Raw genomic sequence first — 24095 nt, forward strand, 5'->3', positions numbered from 1 at the left:
AGGTCTGATAATTGTTGTGGAAAATGTAGATGGGCGATTAGTTTAACACCCGCCCTGCATCCAAACTACAAGATTTTCTGAGCTCTCTACTTCTAGCTCTTTAACCCATAATAACATTTGGTGTCAGTTTTGGTGGAGCCTATTGCTTTAAGGTGCAGTTCTAACCTCTGTGCCGAGGATGGGAGACCTCAGAATGTCATCTCCAGCCATGGGGAAGCGGGGTCAGATCCGCACAGATGTCCAATGACAACTGAGTCCTGGAACAATGGAGTGGGCTTCTCCCAGCAGGCTCTGCATCCCCTCCTGCCTTCACACTTAGCCCTGGGATGGGACAGGGTCATGAGCTGATAGAATTCATCAGAGCACCAGCTTGCAGTAGGCATCTGGGATGCCCTTCAGCCGTAAATGGCCATAAAAGCAGAAGTTTTATGGAAAAACATTAAAAGAGAAATAAAGCAGGGATTTAGATGCGGGTAAAGGAGAGTCTAAGGGCAAAGGCTCCATGAATTCAGGTCATTGTTACATGCCGGCTTCTGCTACATCACAGTCCTAGTGCCTTTCTCTGCAAGCATAGGAGGCTGTTGTCCTGAGACCCTGGGGAGAGGGAGGCAGCTCTGACCAGCCCACTTTGGCGGAGGAAGTTTCCTCTGAAGGCTTCTCCAGGTGCACTGTGGAGAGATCCTGCTAGCCCCTTGCCATGGATCTTCATATGTGGTCTTTTTTGACCCCCGAGATATATTTTATTCTCTCTGTCTTGTCTCTGTATGTGTGTGTATGCCTGTGTGTGGGCGTGTGAACATGTGTACAGGTGCCTGTGTGTGGGCATGTGCACATGTGTACAGGTGCCTGTGTGTGAGCATGTGCACATGGTGTACAGGTGCCTGTGGGTGAGCATGTGCACATGTGTACAGGTGCCTGTGGGTGAGCATGTGCACATGTGTACAGGTGCCTGTGTGTGGGCATGTGAACATGTGTACAGGTGCCTGTGTGTGGGCATGTGCACATGTGTACAGGTGCCTGTGGGTGAGCATGTGCACATGTGTACAGGTGCCTGTGTGTGGGCATGTGCACATGTGTACAGGTGCCTGTGGGTGGGCATGTGCACATGTGTACAGGTGCCTGTGTGTGGGCATGTGTACAGGTGCCTGTGGGTGGGCATGTGCACATGTGTAGAGGTGCCTGTGTGTGAGCATGTGCACATGTGTACAGGTGCCTGTGTGTGAGCATGTGCACACGTGTACAGGTGCCTGTGGGTGGGCATGTGCACATGTGTACAGGTGCCTATGGGTAGGCATGTGCACATGTGTACAGGTGCCTGTGGGTGGGCATGTGCATATGGGTACAGGTGCCTGTGGGTGGGCATGTGTATACAGGTGCCTGTGGGTGGGTATGTGCACATGTGCACAGGTGCCTGTGTGTGAGCATGTGCACACGTGTACAGGTGCCTGTGGGTGAGCATGTGCACATGTGTACAGGTGCCTGTGTGTGGGCATGTGCACATGTGTACAGGTGCCTGTGGGTGGGCATGTGTACAGGTGCCTGTGTGTGGGCATGTGCACATGTGTACAGGTGCCTGTGGGTGGGCATGTGTACATGTGTACAGGTGCCTGTGTGTGGGCCTGTGCACACGTGTACAGGTGCCTGTGGGTGGGCATGTGCACATGTGTACAGGTGCCTGTGGGTGCACATGTGTATAGGTGCCTGTGGGTGGGCATGTGTACATTGCACAGGTGCCTGTGGGTGCACATGTGTACAGGTGCCTGTGCTGGCCAGGGGCATTGGATCCCTTAGAGCTAGGGCTGCAAGTTGGGTGTTGGGAATTGAAAGTCTCTATGCACTTCCAAAGGCTCCACCAGCCTCCAGCTCCTTCCCTCCTGGGCTGCTATATCACTTCCCTCAGTCTGTTTTATTTATCTGAGAGATCTCCCTTGACCCTGGTTAAGCCCCACACCCCCTTACACACAAGGCCATTGTGAGAAAGATGTGTACAGCATCTACAATCCATCTGGCTGATTCCACTAACTGCCCATTCACGCTGTAGCCATACAACAGAACCCTATGAGCCACTCAGAACCCACAAAACAATTCACAGTGATAACCTTTTTGAAAGAGTGTGGGATCACACAGTGGGCCAGAACTAAATATACAAGCTAAGCACATGCCACTCAAAGAATGCAAAACTGCTAGAGACTCATGGCTCTTGGTAGAGAGAGGGGACAGCTGGCAGTGGGATGCCTTAAATGTTGGTAAACAGCTGAGACAAGTGATTACACAATTACTTGGTTGTTTCTAGGCAATCTAGATGCTGATGGTTTAAGCTAACTAGATTGCCTGACTGCATGGCCAGGATGCTTCCCTACAACACTGGGAACTTAAAATGGCTCCTGCTTCAATCCCACACGTTTCTGCCTGGCCCTCAAGGTCTGCCATTAAGACAATTGCAGGTTGTTGCCATTTATCATGCTTGAGGAGGTCTGCCCTTGGCCTCACTGTTCTTCAGGCCTGCTCACCCTGTCAGATATGGTGGAAAGCAAAAGACCTGGGATCAGGCTCCTTGGCCATGATCTGGCTACTTCCTGTATGATCTCAGCCCAATTGTGTATTCATATGAACACAGCCCCATCCTAGAGTGTACGTTAAATTCAAAGACCAAAGCATTAGCATTCATTGTCTCCTATTATCTCCCACCCACCATGAGACACAGCACTGTTCCCACTCCTGTTTTACAGATGACAAAATGGGAACTGGATATAGTACCAAGGGCCTGTCATCTCAGCCTTTTGGGGGGCACAGGTAGGGAGTCAAGGTCACCCTTGGTTACCCAGTGAGTTCTAGGCTGGTCTGGGATACACGAGACCCTCTCTCAAAAGGAAAGAAAAGGAGACATGCAAGGAGAAAGAAGGTGGTTCACTTGCAAAGACAAGGGGTTCAGTGGAAGGGGGAGAAGAAGAGAAAGAGGAGTGAGTGGGGGTGGGTGATCAAAACATCACATATGTGCTGTGGAATATCAGCTTAAGATGTGTTACATTTGTGTATGCTGTGGAATATTTGTTTAATGGTGCAAAGATATGTTGCATTCTTTTTTGTTGTTGTTTTTGTTTGTGGAGACAGGGTTTCTCTGTAGCTTTGGAGACTGTCCTGGAACTCCCCCTATAGACCAGGCTGGCCTCGAACTCACAGAGATTTGCCTGTCTCTGCCTTCTGAGTGCTGGGACTAAAGGTGTGTGCCACCACCACCTGGTGTGTCGCTTTCTATTATGTTACATTTGTCTGACTCTGTGAAGTTGTATTACTTTGTCTAAAACACCTGATTGGTCTAATAGAGAGCTGAACAACCAATAGCAAGGCAGGAGAGAGAATAAATAGGAGAAATCTAGGCCTGAGAGATGAACAAGTAGAGGAGGAATCAGAGAAGGAGAAGGAGAGGAGGACATCAGGGCCAGTCACCAGTCACATAGTCAGCCATAGAGTAAGAAGGGAAGAAAGATACACAGAAGAAAGAAAGGCAAAAAGCCCAGAGGCGAAATGTAAAAGAGAAACGGGTTCGTTTAAGTTAGAAAAGCTGGCTAGAAACAAGCCCAGCTAAGGGCAGGCATTCATAAGAATAAGACTCGGCATATTTATTTATTTGGGAGCTCGGTAGTGGACCACCAAAGAGTTAAAAAAAAAAAACCAACCAACTACACACACATGTACAGAACTGTCAAATAAAAGCAGAAGCAACACCCCATAGAACTCTGAAAGCTCACTCATTTGTTCTGCCAACTCTAGGCAGTGGGGTCTGAGGAAGAGGTCCTTGCTCTCAAATGCAGGAAGTAGGTGGGAAATGTGACTAGGATTTCATTTCTTCGTTTATCTGTTTTCTTTTTTGTTGCTGTTTTTCTGTGAGTAGGATTCCTGAAAAGAATGCATGCTCTTAGGGCAGGCAGTAAACAAGGGAGAAGGGTCTATAGTTAGGGAACCGGGTGGTATTTTCGCTCTAGACAATGAGGTGTGAGTACAGTTGAGAAGTTAGCCCTCTGTGACTCACGGGGCAGTGCACCAAGGATTAAGAAAGTAAACACTAACTAATGTCCTGGGTTTTAAGAAGATGTCCAGGGCGACTGCAGTGACCCGAGCCAAGGAGAAAGCAGCACGAGGGTCCTGCAGGAAATCGGGGAGAACATGATCTGGGGCAGCGGGAATTCATTGGAGGGTTTCAAGCCAAAGAATGGATTGACCTGACTTATGTTCTTAAAAAGCTTTCCTAAGTTGGGCATGGTGGCTCATAACTGTAATCACAGTACTTGGGAGGTGAATATAGGAGATCAAGAGTTCAAGGGTAGCTTTGACTACATGGTGAGTTGTTGGCTACCCTGGGCTACATCAGATCCCCTCCTGCCCTTTTGGAAAATGTCTTTAGTTTTGGAAAACAGGCTGTCAAGAAGCAGAGAAGAAACTAGAAGCTAGAAAAGGTTAGGAGCCTGGCAGTGTTCTGTGGGAGCCATGCAGAGGGTGGGGGACCAAGGCTGACGAAGAGGTAGACAAGAAGAAGGGATCGTGATGGGTTTTGCACGTTGAGCTGGCAAGATTTGATAATGGATTGGACATGGAAGGTTAGGAAAAAAAGAATTGGGACAACTCTATGGTGCGTGTGATGTTATTAAGGAAAAGAGAAGCAAAGGTGGGAACCAATATTCTGACTTTTTACATAGCTTTTGCTTGTCTTGTTGTTTTTGAAACCAAATCTTACAATGCAGTCAGTCCTGGCTGGCCTGGAACTTGCTATGTAGGTCAAGCTGATCTTGAACCTTAATCCTCCTGCTGCTATTTTCCAAGTGCTGGGATTACAGGTATGTACCCACCAAATCTCATTTTTGTTTTCCTTACTTTGCAATGATTGGTCATTGCAAGGGAGTGGATAGAACCTGTCAGAGTGAATGGAGAAAAGTTTTGCTTTAGAGACATCAAGGAGTCAAGGTCATGGCTGAGTTGTCCAGGGTGACTGTCCAGGAGTAGAAATAGATTCAGTGAAGGAGCAGAGGGCAAATGACAGGACCACAGTGCTAGAACACAACCGAAAACCACGGCTGGAGTCCCCGGCCCTCACCACTAGCACTCTGCACATGGGCTCAGAGTGAGCTGTCTCCTGATGGAGGAGTCCTCATACTTAAACTGCAGGCATGAATAATACACACCTACTGTCCACACAGCGCTCATCCAGGAGCCCTGAGGCCAGTTCTCCCAGTCAGGCCTCAGCCCAGTCTCTGCTGGGCAGCTCCATGGCCTGCACACAGTCCGACCTGTTGGATGCTTTTCTCAGTGGCCTAGTAGGTTGTAGATATTTATTGCCTGTGAATTTGATCAAAGGGACGGAGCCACCCCAGCTTTCTAAGGAAGACGAGAACCCTAGAATCTAAACTCTCTAGGCCTCCAAAGTGCTGCTCCCCATGGTGAATGCCAATGTGTTTTCTTCTCCCTCCTGCAGGAACAATTCTGCAGCATTTCTGGCAGGGTCTGGGGTGAGCAGCCCCAGGCATTAGGGGCTTGCAGAGTAGTGAAGTAGAGTGTATGCAACCGCTGGCTTCAAATTCTGTCCATTTTTAATTCTGGAACGGCTGACTCGGAGCAGCCCATCATGGAGCACTCAAATAGTGGGGTTTTCTTTGACAAAGTCAATTATTATATTCATTTTTTCTTCCTCCCTCCTTCCTCCCTTCCTTTCCTTCTCCTCTTCCTTCTTTTATTTTAAAGGTTTTTTGTTTTTGTTTTCTTCTTCTCCTTTTTCTCCTCCTCCTCCTCTTCCTTCTCCTCCTCCTCCTCCTCCTCCTCCTCCTCCTCCTCCTCCTCCTCCTCCTTCTTCTTCTTCAGAAAGGTCCTCATGTTCCCCAGGTGAGCTTCACACTCATTGTGAAGCCGAGGATGACCTTGAGCGGACCTTGAGTGGATCCTTCTGCCCAGCTTGTCATTTGCTTGTAAGTGGAGGTCTCCATGGTTTACCTTTTCTTTAACAAGCACCCAGGTAGACAGGGGAATCTTAACTATTTGTTCGAATAACCATTCATTTCAAGACTATACCTGGAACCATGGGTCATGCTTGCTTTAGTGGGATGAGGAAAAGGCCAGAGCTACAGGCACTTCACCTTCCAGGGACCCATCACTGCTGTCATAGTGAGCGTGACCTAAGAGAAAGTGAGGGGCTGAAGGCAAGCATGCTGGCAGGGTTGGGCCTGAGGTCCCACCACATCTGCACCGATGTGGGCACGGGTGGCTGTGTCTCCTGCAGGCTTGGCTAACATGCCACCCCAGCTTTCTAAGGAAGACGAGAACCCTAGGATCTAAACTCTCTAGGCCTCCAAAGTGCTGCTCCCCGTGGTGAATGCCAATGTGTTTTCTTCTCCCTCCTGCAGGAACAATTCTGCAGCATTTCTGGCAGGGTCTGGGGTGAGCAGCCAATCAGGCTTTTAGAAGGCACTCCGAATTCGGAGCAGTTGGCAGAGGGGAGAGAGATCTCGGCCATTTGGAAGGGAAAAGGGAGAAGGCACACAGGCTGTGATTCAGGGTTTGCGTTGATCTCCACTGTAACTTTCCAGAAAGCTGGGACACCCAATTCCAATAAAAGCTTCCTTGAGTATTTCTGGAGGCATCGTGGAGGTGCTGGGCTGTGTGGGTGGGTGTGGCTTTTCTGGGTTTGTGGAATTATATTTTCTTACGGATAAAAACTTCCATCAGATTTGTGAGCCAGTGTCCACCCATGAGGTATGTCCTGAGCTGGTGAAGGCACAGGCAATGTAGGGACTGGAGAGGGAACAAAGAGGGGGCGCTCATGGCTGAAGGACACAGCTAAGACCAAGGCATGACTGGACTCTAAGGCAATGAAAGAAAGGGACCAGACGTAGATAGTCTTGTTCGGGACTGAATGTCCCCCACCAAGAGCAGAGGAGGGCGGGGCAGGATTGTGTGCTGCCGCAATCCTGTCTCACCAGCAATGGTTTCACTCTGGCAATTCTGATGTGATCAGGCACCTTTATGTCCGGAAACCCCGAAGCAGGGTCAGGACAGGACCCATCAGACTCAAAAGTTACAAAAACTGCATTGCCAGCCAGGGTAGTGCCAGATGACCGAGATGGCTGCCCAGATGCACCCCTGCCATCTTCCAGAGAGATGAAGCCAGTGACCAGACAGAGGTACCAAAAACACGTTCGGCTCCACCAGCCACGGGGGTGGGACTGGGGGAGGAGGGTCCCGGGTGGGGAGCACAGCTTGCGGTTTCCCCGCGGTCCAAGTTTTCATTCATTCATTCACTCATTCCGTTCACTCAACACGTGTTGGTTAACTGTGTACTTTGTGCCGACACGCTCAAGAGCAGTAGAGGCTATCACTGTGTATCTCTGTCTCTAGGCAGAACCCACTTCACGGCAGTCACCTCAGCACGTCGATGCCAGTCTGGTCACGATCGTTTTACTAGGTGCAGTGGGGATCCGCACTGCTAAGACAAAGCTGCTGCCATGGAGAAAGAACCACACACAAAAATCTCCTAGGTCACGTGTCTGCTTTGGACACAGCCATTCTCCCTGATGCAAGCTTCCGTGAGAGTGGGGAAAACCGGCACAGATGAGGGATTAGCACATGTCTGAGGGGCTGTGAGAGGTGCTTCATACCAGATACCTTGAAGACCAAGTTCAATGGGTAGAAAACGGGAAGACAGGGCAGGGCCTTCTAGGTGGTGGAAACAGCATGAGCTCTTGCTGGCTGGGAGGGGTGTGTGGGTGGATGGAGGAGTTGGAGGTGCAGTGAGGAAGGGTAGCACAATGGTAAGGCTGTAGAAAGGATGCACAGACAGACAGACACACAGTTTCTACAGTGCTCAACAGCTGGGCAGGATTTGCCTTAGGCTATGACCTTGAGCAGACTTTCCCTTGAATGAACCGTCGGGAGACGGCACCAGGCCTGCCAGTTTTGTGGCCTCCCTTCAGAGCCGCGTGGGCTGTGGGATGGTGACCAGGCAGCCTTGCTTCAGCATAGCCCTGGGGGCTAACACAGCACAGCCAGATCTTAGCGTTCCTAAACTGTGCTTCAGCCCTGCCTGAGAGTTCCTTCCTCACCTCTTCCATCTCCCACCAGTGGGTAGACCCGAGGCTGGGCTGTGGGTCTTCCCGTGTGCTAGCACAAAAGCTGGGAGCAGCAGTTAAGGTCCTGGGCGGTCAGGACCCCGAATCTTTGCTCTGCCAGGATTGACTTGCATGACGATTGTCACTTAACCTCTCTGAGCCTGTCTCTGCATCTACAAAATGAGAATTGTTTTTCCCTGTCCAAAGGATTTGGGGAGGCTTCTGGGAAAGCGTAGATGAAGGCATCTGTGAGAGACTGACCAGATGACATACAGTAGGAAGGGGAGTCAGACAAGGAGATGATAAGGGTTTGATCTTTACCTTCAACCACAGAACTCAGGCCCTGACTGCTGGCATAGTGGTCTGGAGAGAGGACCTGCTGGGTCTTGATACAGTGGTCATGATACCAGATCCAAGAGGACAGGGAAGGACCCACCTGGGCCAGAGTTTTCTCCGTTACCTTCAGTGCCACAGCCTCTTCCAAGACTTGAGTACTGCCAAGAAACAGGAAGGTGGGAAGGACAAGACTACTGATGGCTCTGTGGAGGTTGGGGGCGCAGAAAAGCACTGGGCTCAATCACTTCGCCCTTTGGCAGATCATGGATGATTAAGGCATTAGATGGGGCCTGAAGATATGGCTCAGTTGGTAGGGTGCTTGCCTAGCGATCACACTTGGGAGATGAAAGGGGGAGGATCATGAATTCAGGGCCATTCTCAGCTACATAGCAAGTTTGGGGTTAGCCTAGACTACATGAGACCCTGTCTCCAAAAACACGTAAGCAGCCGGGAGGTGTAGTGATATTTCATTTGTATTTTCATAAATAAAGCTTGTCTGAAGATCAGAGAGTAAAACAGCCACCCTGGTCAGCCTTATGGATCAGGCAGTGGTGACACACACCTTTAATCTCAGTAGCCACACTAGTTTGCCATAGAAACCGGGTGGTAGTGGTGCACGCCTTTAATCCCAGTCCTAGAGAGGAACATAAAATGGGAGAAGACAGCTCTCACACACAGACTCATTCTGAGATTCCTGGAGGCAGGATCGCCATCTTAGACTGAGGCAGAGGTAAGAACCAGTAGCTGGCTGTTTTGCTTTTCTGACTTTCTGGTTGAACCCCAATATATCTCTGTGAGTTTTTATTAATTGTGCTACAGGGAGGTGGTGGTGTACGCCTTTAATCCCAGCACTCGGGAGGCAGAGGCAGGTGGATCCCTCGGAGTTCGAGGCCAGCATGGTCTACAGAGATAGTTCTGTGTAGCTAGTTCAGCTAGGACTGTTATACAGAGAAATCCTGTCTTTAAAAACCAAAAAAAAAAAAAAAAGAAAGAAAGAAAGAGAAAGAGAGAGAGGAGGAAAGAAAGAAAAGAAAGAAAGAAAGCTCAAATAAAAAAACTTTATTAAGAGTATCCTTCTCAGCCAGGCATGTAATCTTGATACTTGGAAGGTAGATGCAGAAAGATCAGGTATTCAATGTCATCCTCAACTATGTAGCAAGTTCAAGGCCAGCCTAAGCTACAGGAGATCTTGCCTCAAATGCAAAACAAACCAAAACACCACAATGTAACAGCACGGGATTATAGAGTGCCCTAGACAAAGGCCATTGCTGAGTGGCAGATGCCACTCTAGAGGTATGGCAGAGATCCAGTGGGCCCTGCACGGGGTGGCGAGGCTGGGGGAGCCACAAGGGTAGCCCAGGACTCACCAACAAGGCATGACCAACTCTGGTAAGCAGCTGTGTGGCTGTGGCCTCACCAGGGCGCACACAGGATGAGCCCCTTCAACCTTCACAGCAGTTTGGGAGCAAGAACCACTTCTTCCTAATTTTGAGATATGTCCTGGCTACTTTTATGTCAACTTGGCACAAACTTAATTGAGGTTCCCTCCTCTCAGATGACTCCATAAGATCAGGCTGCAGGCAAGCCTGTGGGGGATTTCCTCAATTAGGGATTGATATGGGTGAGGCCACCCCAGGCTGCTGATTCTGGGTTCTATAAGAAAGCCACGTGGAGCAAGCGGTGAGCAGCTCCCCTCCATGGTCTTTGCATTAGTGCTGCCTCCAGTTTCCTGCCCTGCTTGAGTTCCTGTCTTGACTTCCTGAAGATGAACTGTGATGTGGAAGTGTAAGCCCAATAACCCTTTCCTCCCAACTTGCTGTGATCATGGTGTTTTAGCCCAGCAACAGTAACCCTCTCTAAGACAGAAACTGGTACCGCGGCAGGGCATTGCTGTGACAGACTTGACCATGTGTTTTTGAGAGACCCACAGAAGGACTTTGGGATTTGGGGCTGGCAAAGCCACTGAGTATTCAAACCTTGGTGAGCGGTTGTGTGGGAGCTTGGAAGATGAGGATGTTGAGAGAAATGCAGAGGGTGGAGGCCTGGCCTGTGGAGTTCCAGAGGGAAGTCTGAGAATCATCAGAGACTCTCCCAGGGTCTTTGCATATCTGAATTCAGAATCTGTGGTTCTGGTCAGGTGAGGCTGAAGTGTCAGCCAGGAGTAGCAAGAGACCAGCACCAATGAAGGGAAACGTTCGTGTTACTGGGACAATTGACCCTAGTTAGCTGAAGCTGAGAAATTGGCTGTGATTAAGAAGAGACCAATGCTGGACAGCGGTGGCTGAAGCCTTTAATCCCAGAACTGGGGTGTACTGTGAATTCTAACTAGTCTTAATAATAAAAACCCAGAGTCAGATATTGGTGTAAATGCTGAAAGATCAGAGAAGTAAAGGAGACAGTCATTAGAGAGACTTTTTACCTCTACCAAATCCTCATTTACCCCTATCAAATCCTCAGCTGAAGGGGACAAGATCCTGTCTCCATGAATCCTCAGACTGAATGCTTGAGCTCCGGTCTCTTCCCGACTTATATTCCTCTCTCCACTCAGCCATATCCCTTTTCGTCTCCCCCTCCCTTGTGCTGAGATTAAAGGTGTATGCCACTGCTGCCTGGCCTCTGTGGCTAACTAGTGGCTAGCTCCACACTCTGATCGTCAGGCGAGCTTTATTTGTTAGATCACAAAAAATAAAAAATAAAATAAAATAAAAATCACCACACTGGGAAGGCAGAGGCAGGTGAGTTTGAGATCAGTCTGGCTTAGAGAGCAAGTTCTAGTACAGCCAGGGCTACACAGCCAGAGTCCTGTCTCAAGAAGGAGGAGACCAGCATCACTGAGGTGAAGTCTGGGAAGTATTTCCTCAGGCCAGCACACAGAAACTGTGTTTCAGAGGTGGCTAAGATTGTCTCTCACACTGGCAGCTGGACTTAGTAGTATAAGAATCATGTAGGTGGTATACTGGTTCTAAAGGCATAAATGGGTCATTGTGCTAGTTTGAATGTAATTTGGCCCCCACAGGCTCAAAGGGAGTGACACTATTCGGAGGTGTGGCCTTGTTGGAGGAGGTGTGACACTGTTGCTTCCACTGCCTATGTATGAAGATGTAGAACTCTCAGCTCCTTCTCCAGCACCGTGTCTGCCTGCATGCTGCCATGATGATTACGGACTGAACCTCTGAAACTGTAAGCCAGCCCCAATTAAATGTTTTCCTTGATAAGAGTTGCTGGGCTCATGGTGTCTCTTCACGGCAATAGAAACCCTAACTAAGACAGTCATGGAAAAGAGCTGAGGTCTTGTACTGAGAGGCCGGGAGAGACCATTGGTGAAGGTCCGGTCTCAGTGGCAGTTAAGCTCAGGAGAATACAGAGGGGTAATACGGAGGAGTCGAGCTTTGGCATCATGAAGAGAGGCTATCAGCGAAAGTGCAGCATTGTGGAGATGCTAATACCATGGGATGATGACTGAGAACAGCAGAGCTGGAGGAGCTTAGAAGATGGGAGTGGATCCTACACACTGGACATTCGGTTATTTACGCAGTTGGAGTTTGGCTTTGCTTTGATATAATTATGACTGTGCCCTGGTTCTTCCCTCTTGAAATAAGAAAGTATTTAACTTTCATTTCATCTTTCATTTTTCTAGGAGCATACAGTTGAAAGACATTAAATGTTAAAAGACTTTGGATTTTAAAAGAGACTGGATATTTTAAAGAGACCTAATTTTTAATTGCTAACTTTTGTAAAAAAGTTTATTATTTTTATGTGCATTGATTTTTTTTTCCTGCATGTATGTCTATGTGATGGTAACTATGTGACTCCCTGGAACTGGAGTTACAAACAGTTGTGGGCTGCCATGTGGGTGCTGGGAACTGAACCCAGTCCTCTGGAAGAGATTCCAGTGCTCTTAACTACTGAATCATCTCTCCAGCCCTTAATTGTTTGAACTTTTAAAGCCTATGAGACTTGCAAGTTTGTAAAATATTTTATATTGTGATGTCTTTATTAGTATGTGATCTTAGGGATGAATAAGAAAGGAAGGGTTATGATTCAACAGTGATGTGTCTCTGTGTCAAGTTGATAAGGGGTCAGTTGTACTGAACGGTTTTATGTCAACTCGGCACAAGCTAGAGTCTTTGGAGAGGAGGCAGACTCAATTGAGAAAATGTCTCCATAAGATCAGGCTGCAGGCAAGCCTGTAGGGAATTTCCTCAATTAGGGATTGATATGGGAGGGCTCACCCCAGTGTGGGTAAGGCCACCCCTGGCTGCTGATTCTGGGTTCTATAAGAAAGCAGGCTGAGCAAAGTATGTGGAGCAAGCAGTGAGCAGCTCCCCTGCATGGCCTCTGCATTAGTGCTGCCTCCAGTTTCCTGTCCTGCTTGAGTTCCTGTCTTGACTTCCTGAAGATGAACTGTGATGTGGAAGTGTAAGCCCAATAACCCTTTCCTCCCAACTTGCTCTGATCATGGTGTTTTAGCACAGCAATAGTAATAGTGTGTGTGTACACACCATCAACATATGTGTGTATAAAGATTTATTGATGTATTTATTGTGTGTATGAGTGTTTTTCCTGTACATATATATGTGTACCACTTGTATGCAGTACCTATAGAGGCCAGAAGAGAACATTGGATCCTCTGGAAATAAAGTTCGAGATGGTTGTAAGCTGTCTTTTGGGCACTGGGAATCAACCCCAGGTCTTCGGCAAGAGCAACAACAAGTGCGCTTAACTGCTAAACCATCTCTCTAGTTTCAACCTTCCTCCTCTCTCCTTAAGGGAGTCTTTGGCTGGCCTGGAACTTGCCAAGTAGGGTAGACTTACTGAGCAGCAAGTCCCAGGCATCCACCTATCTACACCTCCCCAACTCTGGGATTACTAGTGTGCATGAGTCGCCATTTCCAGCTTCATGCTTCTTATTTTTTTTATTTATTTTTTTAAATTTATTTATTTATTAAAGATTTCTGCCTCCTCCCCGCCACCGCCTCCCATTTCCTTCCCCCTCCCCTGATCAAGTCCCCCTCCCTCATCAGCCCGAAGAGCAATCAGGGCCTGGGTCTGAAAAAGCATGGGATAAAACCAGACTTGCTGAACATAGTGGACAATGAGGACTACTGAGAACTCAAGAACAATGGCAATGGGTTTTTGATCCTACTGCACGTACTGGCTTTGGGGGAGCCTAGGCAGTTTGGATGCTCACCTTATTAGACCTGGATGGAGGTGGGTGGTCCTTGAACTTCCCACAGGTCAGGGAACCCTGATTGCTCTTAGTTCTATTATTATTTGTTTGTTTGTTTTGATGTGATGTACATTTGGTTGTTGCTATGCTAAGCAATTACATGATCTACCACTGAGCTCAATTCACAGATACTTTATGTGTTTGGAACAGGGGCTGACTACACAGCTCAGACTGGCCTTGAACTCATTATGTAGGCCCATACTGGGACCAAACTTATGGCAATACTCTTGCTTCCACCTTCTGAGCGCTAGAACTGCAGGTGTGGACAACATGCCCAGCTTAGGAGGCATTGTTATCTTCACTTTCCAGAGACCTAACTGAGCCAAGGAGTTGTAGTAGCTGTTCCTGATCCAGTACTCCATAGTTTGGAAGTGACAGAACCGAACTGAGCCCTAGGCAGGCAGCTGCAGCTGTGCAGCTAGCGTGGCCCCAGCCCATACTGAGGCTAAGGGAACAGTCCTCACAGGTGTGACAGCATCAGAGGAAGGGACTCCCTTGTTTTGTGATATGCCCAGCCCACAGCCACACAGCCGCTGACCCCGATTGCATTGCTTCTCTGATCCCTGCCTCCACAGTGTTGTCTGAGGCCCAGAAAGTCTAGGCACAGTGAGGAGGTTGTGAGGTATGTGGACCCCCCAAGGTTCTACCCTAGATCTCCTAGCAGAAACTGCCGAGCGAGGAAACACTGGGTGATTCCTCTGTCCTGTACAACACGAGAGAGACTGCATGGAGGACCCTGTCTTTCTAGTCTACAACATCTGTCCTGAAGACAAGGGATTGTAAAACTTTACACTGTAAGGCACTGGGTTTCCTACCACAGTCACCCCAGCGTGAGTCCTCTGAGACCCAGGGGAAGCAAATGGAGCCAGTCATTCTAGGGCCCAGGTATTCATGTCATCAGTGACCCACTGATGAGTCAGTTTAGTTCTGTCTAAGCCCAGGAAAGTGGCACTTCAAGTCAGGGTTCAAAACCTCCTTGCCACAGCCACTGTCCTTTAGAGGAAGTTTATAATTGGAAACTGTGCTTTCCTTTAGCAAACAGAGCCCACTCCAGAAAAAGCTGCTACCAAGAAGCCATGCTTAACTCTGTTCTTTTGTGTCTAGAATTCCTTCCCAAGCTTTCTCAGTTCTATGTGGATGAAGTTGCCCACATGGGGTGCCATTTGTAGTCAGACTCTGCACATTCATTTCCCAGTCACACAGACCCGAATAACCACACAAAAACTATTATTAATTACAACACTGCTTAGCTGATAGCTCAGGCATATTTTTAGCTAGCTCTTGCATCTTAAATGATCCAATTTCTATTAATCTGTGTATCACCACGAGGCTGTGGCTTACCAGAATCTAGAACTTGGGAAATGAGTTCTAAGCCAGCCTTGGCCATATTGTAAGTTGCAGCCAGCCTGGGCTACATAGCAGGACTGTCTTAAGGAGAGAGGAAAGAGAGTGAGTGAGTGAGTGAGTGAGTGAGTGAGGTCAAATAGTAGCTGGCATCTGAGGGTAATGCCATGGCTGGGGATCTTGCCTTGAGCACTAGTCAGCACAGCTCTGCTACAGTCTGTCTATCATGGCTCTGAATGGCTTTTGTTGACAAAATGTTCTTCTAAATGCTTAGAGAAAGCTCTAGAAGATCTTCATGGTACTTGCAGCTATAAAACTTGAAGGGCATTTTTGCTCCATTCGACTGGGGCCCTTGGGCAGTGTCAGCGCTGAGTGGAAGAATGCTCCCCATCAGCTGCCTGAGAACCAGAAAGACGAGGGTCCAGATGTTCCTCTTCTCTTAGTCTTTGATGACCTGCAGCTGTCCCCATCTGTTTCTCCTCGTCCTTCTCGCAACCAGTGCTCCCATAGGAGGCGGCAGTGGAGGCTGAAGATGCTATCGGCCTAATGCAGCGCGACCCTAGAGAAAACCAAGTATCTACGTGGCCTGCAACCATGGAACCGTTAGTGGGTGGCTGTGCGACCTCTGTGAGGCTTTGTAGAAGCAGAGACTCACCTTAGGGAAGAGCCAACAATTCCTCCCTCTAAGAGGGCTGGCCAGAAGCTGTGAAGACAGCAACACCCACTGACTCAGCAGCTTCACTAGCGGTGCCCACTGACTCAGCAGTTTTCCTGCTGGAGACTCACCCCGAGGAGATGCTCAACAGAAGGAACAGGCCATATGCATCAAGATGCTCACTGTGGCATTACTCGAAATAGCCCAGGCAGGGAGCCACCCAGCTAGCCTGCAGCAAGGAAGCATCAACTACAAAGAATATGATGCGCCTATTAAAAGCCACATGTGCAGGCCATGTGGAAACATGGGCTTGACCTTGATGACACAACCAAGGGAAAGAGTGCCTCATATCAGTTAGATCTTCTGTTTTCTTTCCTGCAGGGACCCGCAGACATGAGAAGAGCTGTGTTGGAGCAGGGTTATTGTATGGGAGACTTCTGTCTGAATCACCTGAACGATCACTGTTTACTGTGGTCTGGGTCAGCTATGAGGTGTGGGTGGGTGGGGCGGGGGCACAGAGAATAGGAATGCATTTCCTATTCATCTCCAGATGGATGTCACACGCAATGTATGTCTCCCAAGTATCCTTTGAAACGGTCACAGCATCACTTCCCGACACAGGCAGTTAACGAGAGAAGGAAATGAGTGACAACAGCCCCCCCCCCTTCACTCCAGGTGTCAACCCCACCTACTACATACATGCTAGAAGAAACCCATATGAATCGTGGTAGTGACATTTGGTCTTATAATGCCTTAGTTTACTCTGCAGAAAAAAAGAAAACATTTAAAAAACCCATGATTTTGTTTTTTAAAGGGAGGGGTTGCAAGTGGGGTTAGGACTTGTTATTAGCCTTGTGACCAAATAATCAAGTGTGCCTAGTTCTGAAAGCACTGAGCTAAATCATGCAGAGCCGAAAGCGACAGCTCTCGTACCTATCCCACATCGTCTCTACTGGCATGATTTTAGCTTTACAGCTAAAAATCTCTGCCAGGAAACCTAATAAAAGGAAGCAAAAATATTTCTGTTTCGACCAAGCTGCCATTTGAGAGAGACTTTTAAATATGTTCTCCTGGATGTGTAAATCTGACGGCAGACGCATAATGAAAGCCCCAAGGGAAAGCTTCCTTTTAATCTTTTCAAAGCAAACCAATAAAGCAGCCTTTAAGATGTGAGAGGACGGATTAATACTCCTTAGACTGTTTGAGCTTCTCCAAGCCAGAGTGCTGCTGCTAAGAACACAGCCAGGACCTAGAGTGAGAACTGCGGATCCCAGATGACGCAGGTAGCCGTGTATCAAAGGCCACGCTGGCATCCGCCTTGAATGCTGTTGCTTTGGGTGTTCGTTAAGTGGAGGACTGCAGACACCAACATGTTCATATTAAACTAAACTTAATCCCCCACCCTGCAGGAAATATGTCACCGAGAGTGAATGGGAGAAGCAGTAATTACCCAGGTTTTCAGATCTGTGTGAGCAATCTGTGAATAATCTAGAGTAGAAAGTGGACTTGTTAAACATCTTGCTTGAGCTCCTCAGACTTTGAACTACAGCTGATTAATCACAGGCGCATTTCCCCACGGGGTCTGTGCTGCGTGAACACGTGTGTGCTTACACAGTTGCAAGATGCCCAGCTCAGGATATGGAGCCCTGTTCAAGCCAAATGTTAGGAGAAATATTCCCTCTCTGTGATGTTCCTTCTGACCTTGAATGCGAGTGGCCAACCTGAACCTTCCTCTACACTGCTTACTACTGACGGCCAATCCCTGTCCTTTTTGCTGCTTCCCCTGGATATGTGCTCTTAGGAGCGAGAGTCCTTGGACCACACTTCTCCAGACTGTCGCCTGCTTGCTAGGGCCCATCTCTGATTTTCTGTAGTTTGTATTGGCTTTTGCCTATCTATGGCCTAATATCTGTGTGACCCCTTTGAGCTTTTTCTATACTTAATCAGTTGCTGGCCTGACTAGCAAATTAGTTCCTATCTCAGTGTCAGATTTATGCATGTATACAGTCAGACAGACAGACACACATACAAGACGATACACATTATTAGTATTTCAGTTTCCAATAAGGATATTCCCATTGCTCTGTGTATGAAATTACTGTAAAACACACCACACAAATTCAGCTCTGGATTGAGGTGAATCCTTCATTAACCATGTGACCTTGTATAAATCTCCTAATACTATACCACACAGGCTTGACCAAAGGTCTCTTCTTTCTGGTCATCTGTAGTGAGGGTGGCTAACATATGATGTATCTCAGCTGCTCACAGTGAAGCATGCTTATAGAACATGCAGAACAAAGGTTAACCTTTCAAACCATAGCACTGGGCCTGACACACACAACACTTCATAGTTATGACATGAGTGAAGGGTGGTCTATACTAAAGCTACACAGATCATTTATCTGAGCCAGATAAATACTGAAAGTCCTCATTTCATTAGGCGGGGTATAGAGTTGGATCCCTGAATCCCACACTGGTTGCATGAATCACACACCCTGTGGTATTCGTTGATTGAGTAAAACCCAGAACATGATAGTCTTCCTCTTCCCAGATGAGGAGCAGACTAGAGGACCCCAACTATCCATCTATGACTGAGCTTTGGTTCCCTGTGTGGTTGCATCCACAACTACATCAGGAATAATAACAATTGGACATTTAAAGGGAAGGACATATATAAGCAGAAACTTAGCTGCCATATGTAGGTCTGCACTGAAATCTCAATCAAGTACATCTTTCACAGAGATGGTTGAAAGAATAATCACGCTGGCTGGGGACTCAGCAGAACTTACTGGCTGACATTAAGAGGACCAATTTAAACCACTATCCCCAAGAGTCGCAGCAGGCAGGCAGCTGGTAGACACTACACATACGGCAGTTTTGATGTCCCCGCAGAGGGCCAGTTCAATCCTGAGCCATCCTCAGTCTGGTACTAGTGTTGGCCTGCAGATTTGGGAAGCAGCTTGCTAGGTTCTTGCTAACACAGCCACAAGCTTTGGTGTAGCCTGTCCACATTGCCTGCCTACCCAATCCTGATGGTGGATTAAAGACGGAGGCATGAAACAATTTCCAAACAAGAGGGGAAGCCCCCGAAGCCTGAAGGACAATGATGCACATGAGAGACCCAGAGTGAGCACAGGTCACAGAAATAATCTCTTTGGATAGATTCACAGACTGTAGGGGAAGAGAAGCTGGCAACACCTTCCGCTTATCTTGCAGTTCCATCAGGAAGCTAGAACATGTCACTGGGAGAACGATACTGTGGTATAGGTGTACCTATATGTAGAAGAAGCAACGGGGAGTGTTTACGAGAAGAGTACATGTCAACAATGAACTATAAATACATGATGTCATCCTCCAAGATTAAGCATCTTTAGTACTTTTAAAGCACTTAAAAAAAACCCTCAAGTTGCTATAGCAACTCGATGCAGCTCTTAAAAGGGGATTTTGAGGGGGGTCATTTTATATCTTCAATCACCATAACAACACGATATATTTTTAAAGGGTATTTTTATCTAATCTGTGTAGACTTTGGACTCAGTCCACATTTGCCTTTTCTATTTAAAATAATCAGATCAAGCATGACACGGGGGAAAAACGATTGGAGGCAAGGGAGTGCTTTCACGGATGTACATACACACAGGGAGAGAGAGATGCCGAGAGACCTTTGCCTCTGTGCACATCCTGAACAAACCTGCTACCTCTCTCCCGGCCTCCAAGGCAGCAGTAGGCAGGAGTCCATGCCCCACACTCTGAACGGGCACGAGGAAAGGGTGTTTATAAAGTTCCTCACTTCTTTTCCCTTCCTCCCCAATTGCACCAGCAGAAGAGAATGTCTGCGGATGACTGGTGTGACCACCAAGTGCTTCTCTTACCCTGAGACACAAAAAGGAGGCAGTGAGACACAACCAAGTCTTGTCAGAGAATGTTTCTTCTGCTCTCTGTTTAGCTAAATAAATGGGGGAAGGTGGCTGTTTCCTATGCTTCCAAACGCCTGAGAAGAGGAGTAGGTGGGAGGGGGTAGACACAGAGGTGGCTGGAAATTGTCTCTCCAGAAGGAGCGCCAGGCGACTTCGATCTAGCTGAAAAGGAGGGCTGGGGTCTCAAGAATCTGCACATTTCCCCCAAGGTTAAGCAGACGTGAGCTGTTTCTACCCGAAGCATAACGTAAAGGCGACTATCCCATGGCTATCCTCTCTTGTTTGCGAAGAGGGGAACAAAGACAAGAGGTCAAGAACTCGGAGAAGTTAGGGGGTGGGGACAACCAAGGTGAATGGTGTAAAACAGCTCAGGGGAAGGACTGGCTTGGGAATAACGGACTTTACTGTGAGGGGGTGGGGCAGTGTGGTCAGGAGAAGAGAATGTGAGGAGGAAATAAAAACGCTGGGAATGGACGAAGAAATGGCTTTTATAATCACCTGCTGAGGATAGTGAGGCCTGGGTGGGGTGGGCAATAGCAATCCTTGACACACGCTCTCTCTCACAAACCCCCTTACAGAGCGCAAAACCAAGGAACAGAGCCTGGACAAGGAGGGCTCAGAGTGCTTGGCACCTAGCTGACACACTGATGACAGCTAGAGATGGGTCATTTGGGCCACCTTTCGCTCCTAATGCAGGGGGAAAAGTAGGAGACCCAGGGGATGGAGAGCGAGACAAAAGTAAGCAAAGGGTATCAGAGAGGGCCCATCCTCAGATCGATGGAGAGGACAGCGAATGACAAGCGCGCAGAGGAAAGACGCGCGGGACGCGCCGCTCACCTATGGTCGACACCACGGTGCCCACGAAGTAGAAGGCTCCGGGGAAGTCCCAGCGCGGGCGCAGGGCGTCGGCACGGACCCCGGCGGCCAGTGCGGCCTCGTAGTGCCGGAGGAAGGCGCGCAGCTCCGGCTCTGCCACGCCGTGTGCCGCGCTGAAGTTGCGCAGCGTGGCGCCCCAGCGCGCCCGCGCCTCCGCCTCGCCCGGGCTCTCGAGCGCCGAGAAGACGGTGGCGCCCGCCACCAGGTAGAGGCCGATGAGCGCAGCCAGCAGCACGAAGCGCCCGGTGTCCTCGTTGAGGTGCGAGCGGCGGCAGCAGCAGCAGCAGCAGGAGGGGCGCGGCAGGCGGCGGCGGCAGCGGCGGGGCGGGGGCCGGGGGCTGCGGGAGGACATGGTCCGCAGCTCAACCCCGGGGCTGGGGCGGCGCTCGGAGCCGGGGCCGTGACATCCCCGCCGTAGGAGCAGGAGCGTGAGGATGGTGGCCAGAGGTCTGGGGCCGCCGCGGAGCCCCTCTGCAGCCTCCCTGGAACCGGGACGGCAGGGAGCCTCCGCCTCCTGCCGGGCGTTCAGGCCACACACCGTGGGTCGTGCGGCCCAGCGGGCACCCGGGTTGGAGCGCTTCTCTCCGCTCCCCGACGCCTTACAGCCACCCGCGGATCGTCACTTGCTGCCCTCGGGCTCCGGACTCCGAAGCTAGGCCAGTGCCGCCCGGTGGCCGGAGTCCACGGGGCCCCGGGCCGCATACTCCTCTCCGGACAGGCCTTGGGGTTGCGGACAGGTTGAGCCGTGGAGTCTGGACTCCTAGGATTGGAACACGGTGGCAGGGCACAGAGAGAGTCCTCTGGAGCGTCCCATGAGGTTGCTGGGGCTCGGTGGCGCCTAGGCGCAGCCTGGCAGGCGGTCCTGTTCCACCGCTGGGACTGAGCTGGCGGTGTCGGGTTGGGAGCCTCAGAGCCGAGCCGAGTCCTCCGGGAAAGCGGTCCTTTCCCTTCCTTGCTACCACCGAAGAGCTACCCGGCACGGAAAGGCGGAGTCACCGGAGCATGGGGCGGGGTGTTGGGGAGGGGTGAGTAGGGAAGGGAGGAAGGGGTGGAGAGTTGGGCTGCTGCGACGCCTCCGGGTCGTTCTGGCGGCACCAGCGCGTCCCACCAGAGCAGGTGTCCCACTGCGGTGCTGGCTGTCAGCGCGCTAGACAACCGCGTCCTTCCTTCCCTGAGCTTGAGCTCCGGAATCTCTTTCCTTCCGCAAGCCACTGGGAAACTTTGCTCAACTTGGCGCTTTGAGGTCTCAGGGGCTGCGGGGGCTATCGAGAGTCAAACCCGACTTCCGATTCTCGGGCTCCAGCCTGAAGTTTAAGTTCCCTTTGCTCGCTCTTTTATTCCTGAATCCAACCGCAGCGCACGGACTCCGGCGAAGTCCTCTCGGGTAAAAGACACGGTTTGGGAACCGAGGACAGACTCCGGGCACCAAGGGAACCAGGGCGTCTGCTCCTCCTCCCGACCGAGCAGCCGGCCGGCGTCAGCACCGCGGACAGCGCATCAGTGCCGCAGACTCGGGTGGGAGGCTCTAGGCTGCGGGGCCTCCGCCACCCCGGGCGAGGTTGCTCACCCGATACCGTGGTGCTCTCCAGACCCTCCTTTTTTCCCCTTCTACCTCCAGATTGTCCCCTACTCCACCCTGACGCAGGTGCGGTGGCCGAAACAGCGTGTCGCCAGGGTGCGGACGCTGCGGAATTGAGACGGGAGGAGGAGTCACGCGCAGGTGGGGGACTTGGGGCCACCAGAGCCGGAGGATCATAGGCCTGACACTGCTGGAGCTTCTCTGCTACCCTAGCTCACCCTCCCGAGGGACGAGGGTCTGGATATACCGCGGGTACGGTGGAGGGAGAGGAGGGTAGAAGAAACTCGCTAGGAGAAACGGTGTGCTTTGGAACGCCCTAGGGAAGCCTCCTCCGCCCTACATCGGAGGGGAAAGATAGTGAGTGGTGCACACAGTCGCCAGTCCTTCCCTGCCCGGCAGAACCCAGTCTGGTTGAGGTCATAAAGTTGTGCAGCAAAGAACGCTCTCGATATAGACAGATAATACTGCCCTCTCTGGGTAGCCAGTCTCTTTTTTTAATCCCCTTCCCTCTTTCGTTGGCCGCGAATAGGATCCTGATAACGATACGATATAGATAACAGGGAAGAAAAATACTGATGGTGACTTCTTAGACACTCCAGGTGTCTGCGAGAACTCTGGCAAAACACTGAGCTGCCTCTGTCTTGCTCCCAGCTCAGGGCCAGGCTCGCTAGCTTTCACCATAGGAAAACGCCAAGCTAAGATCTCCTCAAAGTGGTCCTTGAAGCTTGGTGGTACTTAAGGTGGACCCCTCACTGAACAGCCGTGAAGCTGGGATTCCCCCACCCAGTGTAGAGGCACAAACTGGCACTGGGGGCTGGAGAGGTGTGGAATGCTGAGTGGCACCTGTCTTGGGATGTGGGTTATGACTAGCCAGGGGTAACGGAGGCTTGTATCTTAGAGACACTGCTCCAGTGTATGGGTAGAGGACCCCATGCTCGTTGATGTGCACAGATGGGGAGAAATCCACTCCACCGCCACCTCCAGGCTTGGATAGCTACTTGCGGTTTAAGAAGGAAACCGCTTATCCACTGAGAGCCCTGAGCTCTCTGATTCACTGTGGAGCACAGTGGGAGCTTTATCCAATCGCCAACCATCACCACCACGAACTGCTGTTATTGCCAACTGTTCTCTTCCCAAGCCTTTGTCTCCCCTCAGATTCCTGCAGGAGTCACCCCAGCTGACTGTTGCCCCAGCCAGCCGCTGCAGACAGCAACCTCTGGGACTGAACTCCACTTGCCTGGTCAGCTGGAAAGAGCCTTGACAGGTGTGATTTCAGGAGATGTCTATGGATGCTCAAGACACAGCTGAAAGGCATTGCCAGGCCTCTCCCGGCATTGCCAGGCCTCTCCCGGCTTTGCCTGGATTCCCAGAGCGGGGATGGCATGTTTGATTGCAATGTCCTGTGCCTTTGGGTCCAACTCCTTGCCTAGCTGGCAGAGGGCCCACCCTGTCCTCCAACCTGTGATTCTAGCTTGATTAGCAGAGAACCCTTGGCATCAGTTTCAACACTGAGTGACAAATCTCCTGATGTAATAGAGAAATGATGTGTTCCCTGCTCGTAGATGTGGGTCCTTTAGGGAACCAGCCCCGTGATGGATGTGGCTTTTGCCCAGCTGGCTATCTTCAGTGATTTTACTCAGCCCAGAACTGTCCCAACAGCCCTAGAGATAGGGCTTGCTGTGGCAAAATTTCCCCATATAGGTCCATCCTAACTGCCAGTCATCCTGCCCATTCAGTCTAGTCATGGGACTGATGCCTCTAAACCTCACGCCCAATGATTTCCTAACATTATACAAACTTGGTGTTTAAGTCTTTGAGTTTGTGGTTCTGTGCCTTTAATTATGTGATCCCCAGAGTTAGGGGTGGGGGTGTCTCATCCTCGTTTTGCCTACTGCCTCTTACTCTTTGAGCCAGCTGTTTCCAACCCGATCACCAGACCGTGCTTACGCTGTGGGCCCCTCTTCTTCAGCTTGTCAAATGTCGAGTCAGCTTAGATTTTCTTTTCTGATTTGATGCGATTGTGTGCGCACACACATCACGTATGGGAGTTGGTGCTCTCCTTCTA

The 24095-nt window shown here is 50.0% G+C and overlaps 1 protein-coding gene across 1 annotated transcript in view; it reads right to left on the reverse strand.

The window, feature by feature from the left end:
• Positions 1-22114, reverse strand: part of Kcnk12 (potassium two pore domain channel subfamily K member 12) — a 55564-nt gene extending 33450 nt beyond the window's left edge. The window contains exon 1 of the mRNA XM_041631057.1: positions 20413-22114. Coding sequence (XP_041486991.1) covers positions 20413-20803 — 391 coding nt within the window. The 5' untranslated portion in view covers positions 20804-22114. The remainder of the gene's footprint in view (positions 1-20412) is intronic.
• Positions 22115-24095: the final 1981 nt, after the last annotated feature.

The sequence above is a fragment of the Microtus oregoni genome, unplaced genomic scaffold (assembly GCF_018167655.1).
Source record: "Microtus oregoni isolate MIOR12 unplaced genomic scaffold, Mior012 000036F_ref0000092, whole genome shotgun sequence".
NCBI classification, from domain to species: Eukaryota; Metazoa; Chordata; class Mammalia; order Rodentia; family Cricetidae; genus Microtus; species Microtus oregoni.